At 33.3% G+C, this 13,956-nt stretch overlaps 1 protein-coding gene across 1 annotated transcript in view; it reads right to left on the bottom strand.

Moving 5' to 3' along the window:
• Positions 1–538: 538 nt before the first annotated feature.
• The window catches only part of LOC116413243 (retinal homeobox protein Rx1-like), a 69,357-nt gene continuing 55,939 nt past the window's right edge, over positions 539–13,956 (bottom strand). Inside the window, exons 3-4 of the mRNA XM_031911173.2 lie at positions 3,583–3,754; positions 539–2,844 (exon numbers count right to left, since the gene is read on the bottom strand). Coding sequence (XP_031767033.2) covers positions 2,675–2,844; positions 3,583–3,754 — 342 coding nt within the window. The 3' untranslated portion in view covers positions 539–2,674. The remainder of the gene's footprint in view (positions 2,845–3,582; positions 3,755–13,956) is intronic.

The following is a 13,956-nucleotide window of genomic DNA, read 5'->3' on the forward strand; positions in this document are numbered from 1 at the left end:
TAATTTTATGAGATAAATACATTGTGACTATAAAAAACTACTAATATTTAATTCATAAGTACAGCATTTACAATGTAACAGTGCTTAGCGTAAGTGTAATCTATGTTTATACTTGGCATATTTTATCAATAATTATTTCATGCATTTTTATCAAATATGTTCATTTAAAAAGAGGCGCACAAGAAATAATATTAGACAATAATATTATGAAGGTATTAGACAGTGTATATAGCCATTTTTTTTTTATTTTTACGCTGTTTGATAAAAAAGGCTAGCAATATTGTTAATAAATATGCTAAGTATAAAATTTAGATTATGTATAAATCTTACAGTAGTAATATAGGAAAACTCATTATCACGCCTTAAAATAATGAAATATTTTACAATTTATATACTTATGTATTTATATATATATAACTATGTAAATGACACATTGTTAAATATTACAACTCACTAGCTATGTTTAAACGAAATCTGTCACAAAACACACAAATAGATTTACATATAAGTACGTAAATAGAAGTAAATTATATTGCTGTATTTGGAAATAAGTATAATAGTAATAGGTACATGGACATAATATTTTCTGTATAAATATTTTTAAATGTAGTTTGATCTGAAATAATGATATTGATCATCATTATTTAAAATTAAAACGAAATAATTTATTAGAAATTCTAAAAATATGTAGAATTTCTGCTAGAAAATTTTAATCTGTTTTTACATACTTGTCATAATTACTAAACAATTTTGACATATTATCGATTTTATTATTTTATTTTATCGATATAAGATATTTTTGTAATAAATAAATAGCAAATTTTTTTTTTATTTATATAATTGATGTTATTAGTTTTCTATTTAAACTATGTGTTGTCTATTTATTAATTCTGACCAAGAGAGCTGTCACAGCTGTCATCATTTTCAAATACATGTTTATTTTATCAGACGCCTTCAAGTGCCTATAGCAAAAGCGGTCTAATAACTCTGGACTCCAAATAGCAGTAGCATTTTTATTCCGTTTTTATTTTGAAATGGTTGAATTCAATAAGCAAAAAATGCAAAAAATTGTTCAGTATTGTTTTTTTTTTATATTGTATCAATCGTTAGCTATCTATTGCTGAACACAGCCTCCCTTATAATGGAGATTTAGCCAGTAGTTGTCACTCTTGGCAGGCGAGCTAACAACCGCAGTTTGGTGATATTTTAAGAAAGAAAAGAAAAGGTGGCCTATTCTATGCCGGCACCTACATGGTCATTTAGTAATTATGCTCAAATACGGAAAAACAAATTTTAAAATGGATGGATGCAAAGTCATTTATAACAATATAATTTTTGAAAAACAACTACCGTGAGTCATACTGTATTGTTATTATTTATATAGGCTTTAATAACGTTTTAAATTCAGAGATGCCCCACTAGTTTATATCGATCTGAGGATCAAACACGTCATCCGACGACGCGATAATGCGTCTACATGGTACTGTATAACCGATCAGCCCCACTACCAGCAATAACAAACAGCGCGCTGGTCATGCAATGCTGCTCACAACTGAATAAGGACTCCTATTGAGTTTAGAACTAGTCAGGCGTTCTCGAATTTAAAACGTGAGTAAAACTAACATAAATTTAATTACAATATAATTTTTGTTCTAAAATCTTTTCAGCTTTTTTTTTAATAAGTTAATATTTATATTTTCATTTGTCTTTTTTTTTTTACTTTGATTATAAACTAATCGACTAATATACTCAAACATTATGAATACAAATATATACATTATTATTGCTTTTACAAAAGTAACTAGTGCCACCAGTTACAAAACTTACAAAACTAATTTTCAAAACATCTGAGTATATTAAGTCGATAAATAATATTTTAATCAATACTTACGAACGACCTTAAGATACAATATTTCAATAAATACATAATCATCGTACTTATTTGAACTAAACCCTTTGTAAATTTGACCTAAGGTTTAGTTTGAAGTTAAAAATGTTTATGTAAAACATGTCCATTGAAATTTTAATGACAAATTAATTGTATACCTCATTTCTCCGTTACTTTGAATAATTTGTAATGCTAATATCTATTACTAAAGTCACTTGTTGCAGTTGATATTAAAAATATCTCATGTCAATTAAATTAACTGTAGTTTAAGTCTGATCAAGTTTACATTGTCTATTGTAATACTAGTAACTTGTATAAATTATGTTCACATAAACATCACTTCTCCATGATATTGTTGTATTTTTATTTTTCTTTTAAAAATGACTATTATATTCTTGTACATAAATATAAAATATTAAATAAATCTCAGGACGCAAGTATATTTTTCGGAATTATTTCTATACTTGGTTATGTAAGTTAGTAATCATTTAACAATTTTTTGTTTCGAATTTTGCCATTTAAAAATAAAACAGAAACAAGTGAAGTGAAGTTTTAAACAACCACACAATCTATCAACAAAAAGGCATTTTTAATTTAACTATTTATTTATTTTATATATTGTTTTTTACATAGAAAAATAGTCCAGATTATTTTATAGCTGTACCAAGTATAGAAAAAGAAATTCTTGGCTGTACGACTCAATGGTTTTGACTATTCCAAAAAAAAAAAGAAGTTGTTCCTAAATATATTGATTTCATTATGACACAATCTAATTATCTTTATGTATTAAACCATCTGTAGACCTTTGCTAAGACTTTCCACGTGTTCTTTCGCCTTCATCCTCAGTGCTGCGATGGAGGAGGAGCGAGGGTCGGGCGGTGCTGGTGGGGCTGGCGGCGCCGGTGCCGGTGGTGTGAGGTAGCTTGGGTACCCTGACGGTGGGTGGCTCAAGAAACCTGCAACGGAGATTGGTTTTAGCAATAATTCAAAATCCTGTCCAAGATTCTGGTGTAATATCTACTATAGGGCGAAAGGAATTGTTAGTAATGGAGTCTAATTGCCCCATTGCTAGGAATACACCCTGTCAGGTCGACCTCCACGCGGTTTCCCCAGGAAACTATCGTGGTTAATTCTAGTGGGATTCGTCACAATGGGCTAACTGACCTGCTTTCATACTCATCTATCATCACTCACTGGTGCCCCGCCAGTATATACCGATAGCGTAGGCAGGGTTACCATTTCATTATCATCCATTAAAAAAAGTTTATTACAGAGGGGGGAAAGAGATTGTTATTAATGAGGTATACAGCTACAGCTGGTACCCAGCCTGGCTGGTACAGGAAGTCCTTGGTTGCTGGCATACCATCATGATCATCATCATATCAGCTCTTAATCGTCCACTGCTGAACATAAGCCTTCCCCTAGGTGGGGGTTGCCAATAATTGCCACGCTTGGCCGGCGGTTTGACAACTGCAGTCAGGCTTTAGAGATGTTTTTAGAGAAACGCTGCTGCTCATCCCTCGCCCTCCCCTAGTCACCTCTTACGACACCCAAGGGAAAGGAATGGGAGGCCTATTCTATGCCGGGACCACTCGGCATTCATTTTAGTAATTTACAATAATTAGGCTGGAAATACATATAAATGATTACTATTCTATTTAAAAAATTAAATAAAAATTAAATTTATAATTTACCAGGTAAAGCAGTCAGCAAAGGTGGTGCCAGCCAAGGATCCACTGGTAATCCGAGACCGCTCAGTCTGGGTATTCCACCACCTGCTCCACACCCGTACTCCGAGAGCCCCAGCCTAGCTGCCTCCATCTTCTCCTGGCGACGCCATTTAGCTCTTCGATTTTGGAACCAAACCTGAAAGAAAAGAAACTAGTTTTTATATTTACGGTCAAAGCAGAGATATTTTTAATCCAAGTATTCTCTGTGTGATGACGTATTAAAATTTTGTGTTATTCCTCTTTATCTTAGACATCATCATCATTGGATCATGGGCATATGCATTATAAAATAGCAATAGAAACGATAGAATGACATCATGGAACAAGCAAACAAATAAAAAATGCATCTACTTAGTGACATATCTATGTAATTTGAACGGGTAATGAAAAAAAAATAAAAAAAACTGTAAACATAATTGTATTGTATTGTATCAACCGTTAACAGTCCACTGCTGAACATAGCCTCCCCCATAAAGTGGGGTTTGCCAGTAGTTGCCATGCTCGGCAGTCAGGTGTACCAGAGGGAGACTTTGTACAAAAGTCGATTGCTTAGGTACCTCTGTCCCATTCGTGTTTCAACCGTGAAGCAGTTGTGTTTAGATGGCTGTGTTTCGGTTTGAAGGGTGGGATATGGCGTGAATTTACTGGGTACAGAGGAATAACACCTGAGTCCTCAGGAATGGCAGCGCTATAGGCGAAACAGTATACTTTATTATGTCCATGGTACTGCTCATGTCTATAGGCGACGGTTACCACTTTCCATCAGGTGGGCCGTCTCTCACGAAACTCTTTTCGTTGTTTAAATACATATAGGGATATCGTTTCAGCCATCGTCCACTGTTGGACATGAGCCACCCCCATAGACTGTCATAAAGAACGGTCCTGAGCCACCTGCATCCGCTGATTCAAATATACATATATGTAGTTACAAAAACAAAAAATATTTTTATATTATAATTTGAGCAGAGTTAAATAAATAAATAAATAAATATTTCCGAACTTCATTAATTAATGTGACACTATTTATTAGTGTATCAAACTTTACTGCCTTCAGTCACAATAAAACCCCTAAAAGGTTTACATTGAGACAATAAATCAGTGCACACGTCATTTCTAAACAGTTTGTGAGGCCAGACATAACAAAACTTCGAATACTAAGTATCACGAACCGAATCATATAAGCAGTACCATCATAGTACCATCCACGCTGGCACGTCCCAATAAACAATCGACAACCGTTTCTATTGTCAACAAAATATAGTTTATTTTCAAACGATGATGTACTAGATACATGATACGAATGTGGTGTTAAAATGTAGTGTGAAATGATATATTCATGGGGGTCGGTGGAACGGTAAAAATACGTGGTGATCGCGTGATCGTTCCGATTTCACTTCGGAGGCAGCGAGTTAGGGACATGCGATATTTGATGGCTCACCTGTCAAAAGTATTAAATGTGTTTAACGATGGAAATGTGGGGGGCAGGGAGGGGGGGGGGGTCCCAAGAAAGAGATATGACGAATTTCTCGGGTATGGAATGAATGTTAGTTGAACAGCAATAAAGATTGTCACGTCACAGTTCTAAACAATGGTTATAGTTTGTGACAAATTCACCAATCGGAATATTTAATCTAAAGTAATTTTCATAATTTTTTTACTATATTTTTCACAAATAAGAGATATTTTATGACGAATTTGTCAAATATAGGATGGGATGAGAAATTGTAGTTGAACAGCGATAGAGATTGTCACGTCACAGTTCTAAACAATGGTTATAGTTTGTGACAAAGTCACTGATCAGACTATTAAATCTAAAGTAAATTTCCCAAATATTTAAAATACACTATTGGAACTTTTTTTTTTTTTTTTTTTTTTTTTATACAACTTAAAATGGCAAACAAGCTGACGGCCCACCTGATGGAAAGTGGTAGCCGTCGCCTATAGACATGAGCAGTACCATGGACATAACAGAGTATACTGTTTCGCCCATGATACCCCCCATGCGATGCCATTCCTGAGGACTCAGGTGTTATTCCTCTGTACCCAGTAAATTCACGCCATATCCCACCCTTCAAACCGAAACACAGCCATGCAAACACAACTGCTTCACGGTTGAAATACGAATGGGACAGAGGTACCCACGCAATCGACTTTCGTACAAAGTCTCCCTCTGGTGATGGGAACTTAACGCGATGAGAAAATTTTTGCACGTAAAATTACCTATATACCTGCTTCTTTATTGCCAACGTTTCGACGTGTATTACACCAAGTCGTGTATATTTAAAATATGTGTAAATAACGCAAAATTTTAACTAATTTTGCCAAGTTTTCCCACTAACTCTTATTCCTTTTCTTTTATTTTTGTGACATTTTTGTCTACACTATGTTTTCTATACTAATGTAATCTACATTATATTACATTACCAGAGGGAGACTTTGTACAAAAGTCGATTGCTTTGGTACCTCTGTCCCATTCGTGTTTCTACCGTGAAGCAGTTGTTTGCATGGCTGTGTTTCGGTTTGAAGGGTGGGATATGGCAGTTAATTTACAGGGTACAGAGGCATAACACCTGAGTCCTCAGGAAAGCAACGCATGGGGGTATGATGGGCGAAACAGTCTCTGTTATGTTATGCTCTGATATGTCCATGATACTGCTCGTGTCTATAGGCGACGGTTACCCCTTTCTATAAGTTGGATCGTCAGCTTGTTTGCCATTCTAAGTTGCATTCAAAAAACAATACCACAGATAATATAATTCTATACTAGTATCTACATTAATATACAAAAAAGAAAGATTTGATTGTCTGTTTGTAATAGACAAACTTAAAAATACTTCAACCAATTTAAAAAAAAATCACCTTTAGAAAGTTACCTTATCAGTGAGTGACATAAGCTATATATTATTTTGGAAAACTCTCTCCTACCGGTGCGAAGCCAAGCCGGATCAAAGTTTTCCTTTTCTATTCCAGATTCAATTTTTCCAAAAGGGACCACGTGGAGGTCGACATAACAAAGTATACACGTCGGAAATTATATTCATATCCTGCTTAAATTAACTATTTAATCATTAGGCGTCATATCACGTGATCCCTGATGGGGTAAGCAGAAACCACAAAACACCGAATACTTTGGCACAGTTACTCAAAAGGGCAAAACTTCCTTTCACAATAAATTAAACAACAGTTTAATAAAACTACGTAATGAGCAAAGTTAAACTGAGCAATAAGCAATAAATTAATTTAGCCATAACAGCAGTTGTTTACCAGTTATGTCGCGTGATTATTGTCACTTAATAAAAAAAAGAAAGTTGCAAGCGCTGTCTGTCTGTTCAGACCAATATCGAATACGTTAAGGCAACGTTCTTTCTGTCTTGATTTGTAGTTTGAGACTTTCAGTATCGGAAATAAATGTAAACTCTTTACTGCTTTTTTCAAAATATTTTAATAATAAACTTATTTTAAACATAAATAATTATAAAAAAATAACACACTGAGAAAATTATTTGAAAATATTTTGTAGTTTGACTAAAAAATTAAACGTACGCTCAGGTTATGAGATGAGCTCCCATGTCGAGATTTTTCCATACAGCATGGGGTTCTTCTGAAGAGAGGTAAAGAGGTTTTTTCAGGGTCGGCAATGCGCGCGTAATATCCTTGGTATTGCAGTTTATAGACTACGGCAATCGCTTACCATCAGGTGGGCCGTATGCTTGTTTGCCACCTCAGTTGTAAAAAAAAAGAATGTATAATAATAATATATGTACGTATGTAAAGAGGTAAGTATATATACCTATGTAAATAATTTAATCACGACTATAATCTCTGATTGGGTAATCAGATTTATCGAATTCATTAAGATGGGTCAACTGACCTGAGTTTATTTTTACCTATCATCCGACATTGGAACCCTGCCAACGTTTCTTCTAATGGGTGAAGATGGAATTGTAACCACGCCTGCGCTATCGGTATACGCTGGCGGGGCACCAGTGAGGGATGATAGGTGAGAGTGAAGCAGGTCAGTTAGCCCATTGTGACGAATTCCACAAGAATTGAGCACGATAGTTTCCAGGGGGAACCAAGTGGAGGTCGATCTGATAGGGTTAGCAATACGACTGTTAGACCCCATTACTAGCAATCCCTTTCCCCATATAATATTTGGTTAAGCCATTAAGGCTCCAAGAGCTTACAAACATACTCACTTTCTCGTTTATAAATAGTAAAAATCGTATTATATTTTGTGTACAATAAATTCAAAAAACAAAAAAAAAAACTATTTGAATAAAACAAAATGAAACCAATAGGGTTGTTAAAGGTTAAATAATGACGGTGGCAACCCTAGCAATAAGACATGAAGTATGGTGTCGGGCGGTGCCATGAAGTTGCTCGGTTCGCGCCATTTTAACAAGAATGTCATACCAAAATATTAGGTTTCACTGTATTTTAACATAAATCTACTTATGAAGTTTCGAGAATTAATTAAGTGTACCCATTAGTGGGAGACTTTGTACAAAAGACTTTAATTTGGGTACAATTCTGTTCAATTTGTTTATGGTTTTTTTTTATACAACTTAAAATGGCAAAAAAGCTAACGGCCCGCGCTATCGGTATGCACTTACGGGGCACCAGTGAAGGATGATAGGTGAAGATGAAGCAGATCAGTTAGCCCATCGTGACGAATTCAAAAAAAATGGTTCACGATGGTTTCCAGGGGTAACTTCGTGGAGGTCGACTCAATAGGGCATATTGCTAGCAATAAGGTTGTCAAACTCCATTGCTAACAATCCCTTTTCCTACATAGAGTGTCTGGTAAAAACTGGAAAACTGGAATGAAGATAGTGCTTCGTTCGCTAAGCACGATCAGAGGGCCTACCATGTAATGTTTTTAGAAATTTCGGAGCCAAACGAAACAGAAATTTGATGTTAAAATTACATAATACATGCCGTTTGGAAATATTAAAAATGTTAAAATATTGTTTCTTTGAACTTTTATGATAGAATGTATGACGAACAAAATGTTAAACTCCATGTACTCGTATTGGTCCGATTTTGGTATATACAAAAACATGAAATTGAGTCCGGAATTTCGGAATTTCATTTCATGGTAGACCCTTTATTTCTTCACCATGGGAGAAGTCTATTTTCAGCAGTGGACTGCAGAAGACTAATTACAATGCTGATGACATAAGGGGAACTGATAGTACAACTTGCCTATAATTTAAGAAAATCTAACGATATATTCATCCATCCGTGTTCAATACAATAATGTTTTCAGGGTATTGTTACGGCTGCCACGTTTTTGTAGCGCATCCACAATGTTTGCAGCGGCATGGACAGATGACTTCTATGCCATCAGACGCAAACGGATCGCATCTCTTTTACACCGACTGCGTGGCAGCAGTGACAGCATTCTGTGGGCATTGTGTAATAAATACGATAGCCCGATCCTCTCATTGTGGGTCAAGATTATTATAGGGGCCATAAAATGATTTTTGTATTTTTTTTTTTCTACTAACATAGTTTAAGTCAATTGTTACTAACAAAAATGTATCTTTGTAATCTATAATAAAGAAAATATTGTTATTATTATTATAAACTAAGGAAATTGTCTCACAAAAAAAAAAAACTTTAATTGTAACAAAACCAATTATATTGACTTAAAAACTAAACTACTGAATAGATTATGATAATATTAGGACCAATATATACGTAAGTATATTCCAATACCGCGATTAGTAAATTCTCTACCTACCGACTTGCGAAACAATATCACTGTTAAAAACATAAAGTTTAAACTGAGAGCTTATCTACTGTCCAAGCTTGCTGAAACAGCAGAATATTAATGTAAATATTGACATTTGAGAACCAAATGTAAAGTATCACAAACAAGCCCAAGAGGTTTAAGTGGTACTAAAAATCCAGTTTTTTTTAATGTATTTAGGCATGCTTATTAAATTAAAAAAAAAAATATTTCAAATTAGTTTAAAACTAAAGGAGGTAACAAACATAAAAAAATAATTAAAACTAAGGGAGCTTATGGTGGTGGGATGGGTAGCAGCGTCCCTATTAAAACATCAAGCAACAAAAGCCAAGCTACGCCTGCCAAGTGTGGCAACTACTGGCAAAACCCCCTTATGGGTCAACACTATGTTCAAAAGTCGTTTGCTTGGGCACTTCTGTCCCATTCGTGTTTCTACCGTGCATCAGTTGTGTTTGCATGGCTGTGTTTCAGTTTGAAACGTGGGAAATGGCAGTAAATTTACAGGATACAGAGGAATAACACCTGAGTCCTCAGGAATAGAAACGCATAGGGGTATCATTGGCGAAACAGTATACTCTGTTTTGTCCATGATACTGCTCATGGCTATAGGCGACGGTTGCCATTTTCCATCAGGTGGGCCGTCAGCTTGTTTGCCATTCTAAGTTGCATAAAAAAATCTATACCACAGATAATATAATTCTATATTAGTATCTACATTAATATACAAAAAAGAAAGATTTGATTGTCTGTTTGTAATAGACAAACTCAAAAATACTTCAACCAATTTAAAAAAAAAATCACCTTTACAAAGCTACATTATCAGTGAGTAACATAAGTTATATATTATTTTGGAAAACTCTCTCCTACCGGTGCGAAACCAAGTTGGATCAAAGTTTTCCTTTTCTATTCCAGATTCAATTTTTCCTATTCTAATTGTATAAAAAAATTCAAAGTGTTCAACAATGAACAGCTAACGGTTGATGCAACAGACATCGTCATAGTCGTAGAATACTGACGGATCTATATCTTTACTTATAATAAATCTGTAGAGAGGTCAATTCTGTACATGAAATATATTTCCAAAATAACTATCAGCGGGTGATTAGTGATGCCAAAAATGCAATCAGTAAAATTTTTGTCCGTCTGTCTGTATGCTCGTTATAGAAACAAAAACTACTCGACGGATTTTAACGAAACTTGGTACAATTATTCTTCATACTCCTGGGCATGTTATAGTATACTCTTCATCACGCTACGATCAATAGGAGCAGAGCAGTGAAGGGAAATGTTGGGAAAACGGTAGAAGTTACTCCATTTTTAAGCTTCCGTCGCGTATGCAGCCTTAATGGCCACTTTTTAAAATGTAAAAATGTCCACCTGTGCGACGCAGGGACGGGCCGCTAGTATGTAATATTTGTCAGATCCGTCAGTATTTATTTATTTATTACATCCACTGGGTGAGCCTCACAGTCTTCCAATACGCTCACCCAGGAAAGCATGAGTACAATAACATATAAGAATGGATATTACACATATATAACAAGAATTATATAAAAAGGCTTAAACAAAAACGTGTGAACACAAATACTCTGTGGTCACTCGACGAAACTCCAGCAAGTTGGAGGCAAATACATTCTACGACTGTAACGACATATTCATTACAATCGATTCGAGAACCTCCTTGCTTATGAAGCCGATTGCAAATCACACATACTTACATAAATACAATTACCCTATTTTATGCGATCGTGTGATAAAAGTAAGCAACTACAAGCGCACTCGAAACGATATTTTAATGTACAAAGTAGGGTAAATGTTCAAATAAGCGTCACCGCCGCGCCGCGCGGCTGTACAACTCGCGTGCCCAAACTTATTATATCACAAACAAACGTCTGAAATTAGCCATTTAATGCTGTCGACTTTAATTTTACTTTTTTGAATTAATAAAACATTTTTTACTACTTATCTGTGTTATTAATTAGTTTTTGTGTTGGGAATTATATGAATTTACGTTTATGATGTTGGTACTTGTAATGCCTAATGGAGTTAACGACCTTAATTTATTTATTTTCTTCTTTATTGCATAATAAAACTAGTGTAACTGGTAAGTTTTATTATTTATTTTATTTTATTTTTTTTAGAATGTATGAAATTTAAAAATTATCTTTTATAAAATAACGACAGTAATATTTAGAATAATCATCTATAAAAATATATTAAGAAGCTTAGACATAAAAATTAATATCTACCTATCTCTTATCACTTCTTTCTAAAGATTTTTTTTATGAACGATCTTAAATTATATACCTAAATAGAGTGACTTCATACTGATGTTTTACTAAGAACAGGTCAACTTTTTTTATTCATGTGTACGTGAATAGGGTTACCATAATGAAAATATTGTAAGATTATGGAAAATATAAACGATACAAAATTCTTACGGATATATTTAAAAGAACAAGAATGACGAACAGTACATAATGTCTCAGAATGATGTTTATCTATACCACAGATAATATAATACTATACTAGTATCTATACTAAATACTTTGATTTATATCTTAGTATAGACATAAAAGTGTTTTTATTTCTATTCTGTTAAAATTAGGGCTATTTTTATACATATATATTAATTTATAAGCAATACGTATATTAATATTATATTAAAAAAAGTTTCAATTAAATTTAATAAATTGTCCGGATCTGGGAAATTTTTAATCCAAAGATCAACTTGCAACACTAAAAAATAAAGCTTTTTTATTTAGATTTGATAAATTTAGTGATACGTGAAATTAACTGACTACATTTTGATCCGTTTTTTATATTCGAAGTTTTAATATCTGCATAATAATGTAAATACCTAGCGGATTTAGATGCACAAAATTTAGTAGAATTTGGTACACAAAGATAGACAATAGTTGTAATTCACGACTACAGGTACTTCGAAAAATTGGATAAAAATTAACCAATTACTAAACTAGGGGTTATTTTATTTAAATTAGTAAGGAAAACAATAATTTTAAAGTAATAGATCAGTATACAGGTGGTACACAAATTCGTTTGTTTGATTACCTCTGTCCCAATCGTGTTTCAACCGGAAAGTAGTTGTGTTTCCATGGCTGTGTTTCGGTTTAAAGGGTGGGATATTGCGTGAATTTTGCAGGGTACAGAGGAATAATATCTAAGTCCTCAGGATTGGCAACGCATGGGGAGTAATAGTAGTAGTTATGGGCGAAATAGTAGGTATACTCTATTATGACCATGGTACTTCTCATTTCTATAGGCGACGGTTACCACTTTCCATCAGGTGGGCCGTCAGCTTGTTTACCATTCTAAGTTGTATAAAAAAAAAATTAAAAGAAAATATTAAATTGAATAAACTAAGAAAAATAATAATGATTTACTTAACTACTTCTCATTGTTTCTTTTTACAGTTCATGGTCAAACAGCCTTTACATACAGCTATGATTAATAATTATGAACATGTCCCACGAAACAAACCCCATGTCGGAAATTACAGTAAACTCTACACGAAGCATTATTGCAAACAAGTAAAAGCGACCCCTTGCGAGTTCGCATCAAATATGTAACTCTTACTTTATATTTGATGTGATGTTTTGTCTTATTTGCTACTAATTGAATAAAAATGCAACAAAACGGAATAACAAAGGAACGCCCTCGCCAACTGTCCTATCCGCAATAAAAAAAAATGTCACAACAATGGCGCGCAAATATGACAGATGTCAGATTTGGCGCGCTTCTCGAATCTAGCGCGGTGATTGGTTTATGGTATTTGATTTTGATATAATTTGATTGTGTCGAGTGAAGCATGCTGTTTGTTACATTCTATTGATTATAATAGAATTATTTTATCCATCGTTTAGCATTAATCGGCTACCGAGCAATAAATTGACTTGACATATGTTGTGTACAAATTCAAGCACGAATTTTTTGTTGTAACGAGTTTTTTTTAAATATATTATTTTATTCATCCATCATTTTAGAATGTAGAATGTTATTACTATGTATCAGACATTTTTTTTCTTAGGTGATAATTTTTTTTTTTGTAATTTATTATCCATTTATTTTTATTTTCTATAAGTTTTATTCTTTATAGAAATAAATACTATTAATATATAATATATAGAAAGCAATACTATTTTCATCCTATTTTCATTCCATAATTTCTTCCATTTACTTCTTATCAAAATAAGCTTTTTAGTAATATGTAATACTAATAAAAATGTTAAGAATGTTAAATAAATGTAATAAAACTAGATGTGGTAACGTCGCAATCGCATCTGCCAATTTTCAAAATTTTGTTTTATTATTTATTTAAAAATAAACTAACACGTTAATTATAAAATATATTGTATATAAATCTACCATTAAAAACTTTCTATTTTGCTTAAAAAGTTTCCAAGTACCTTTTTTTTCCATCACAATCCAAATTTTCGCTAACCACTTCATTAGAATATATTAAATTAAAAAAGTATATTTTAATTTGTCAATAAAGAATTATTAAATAATCAGTCAAAAATTTTGAATATTGTTTTTGGGTAATTGACATATAGTGAAGG

Source organism: Galleria mellonella, unplaced genomic scaffold (assembly GCF_026898425.1).
Source record: "Galleria mellonella isolate WM207_F2 unplaced genomic scaffold, CSIRO_AGI_GalMel_v1 utg87, whole genome shotgun sequence".
Lineage (NCBI taxonomy): Eukaryota > Metazoa > Arthropoda > Insecta > Lepidoptera > Pyralidae > Galleria > Galleria mellonella.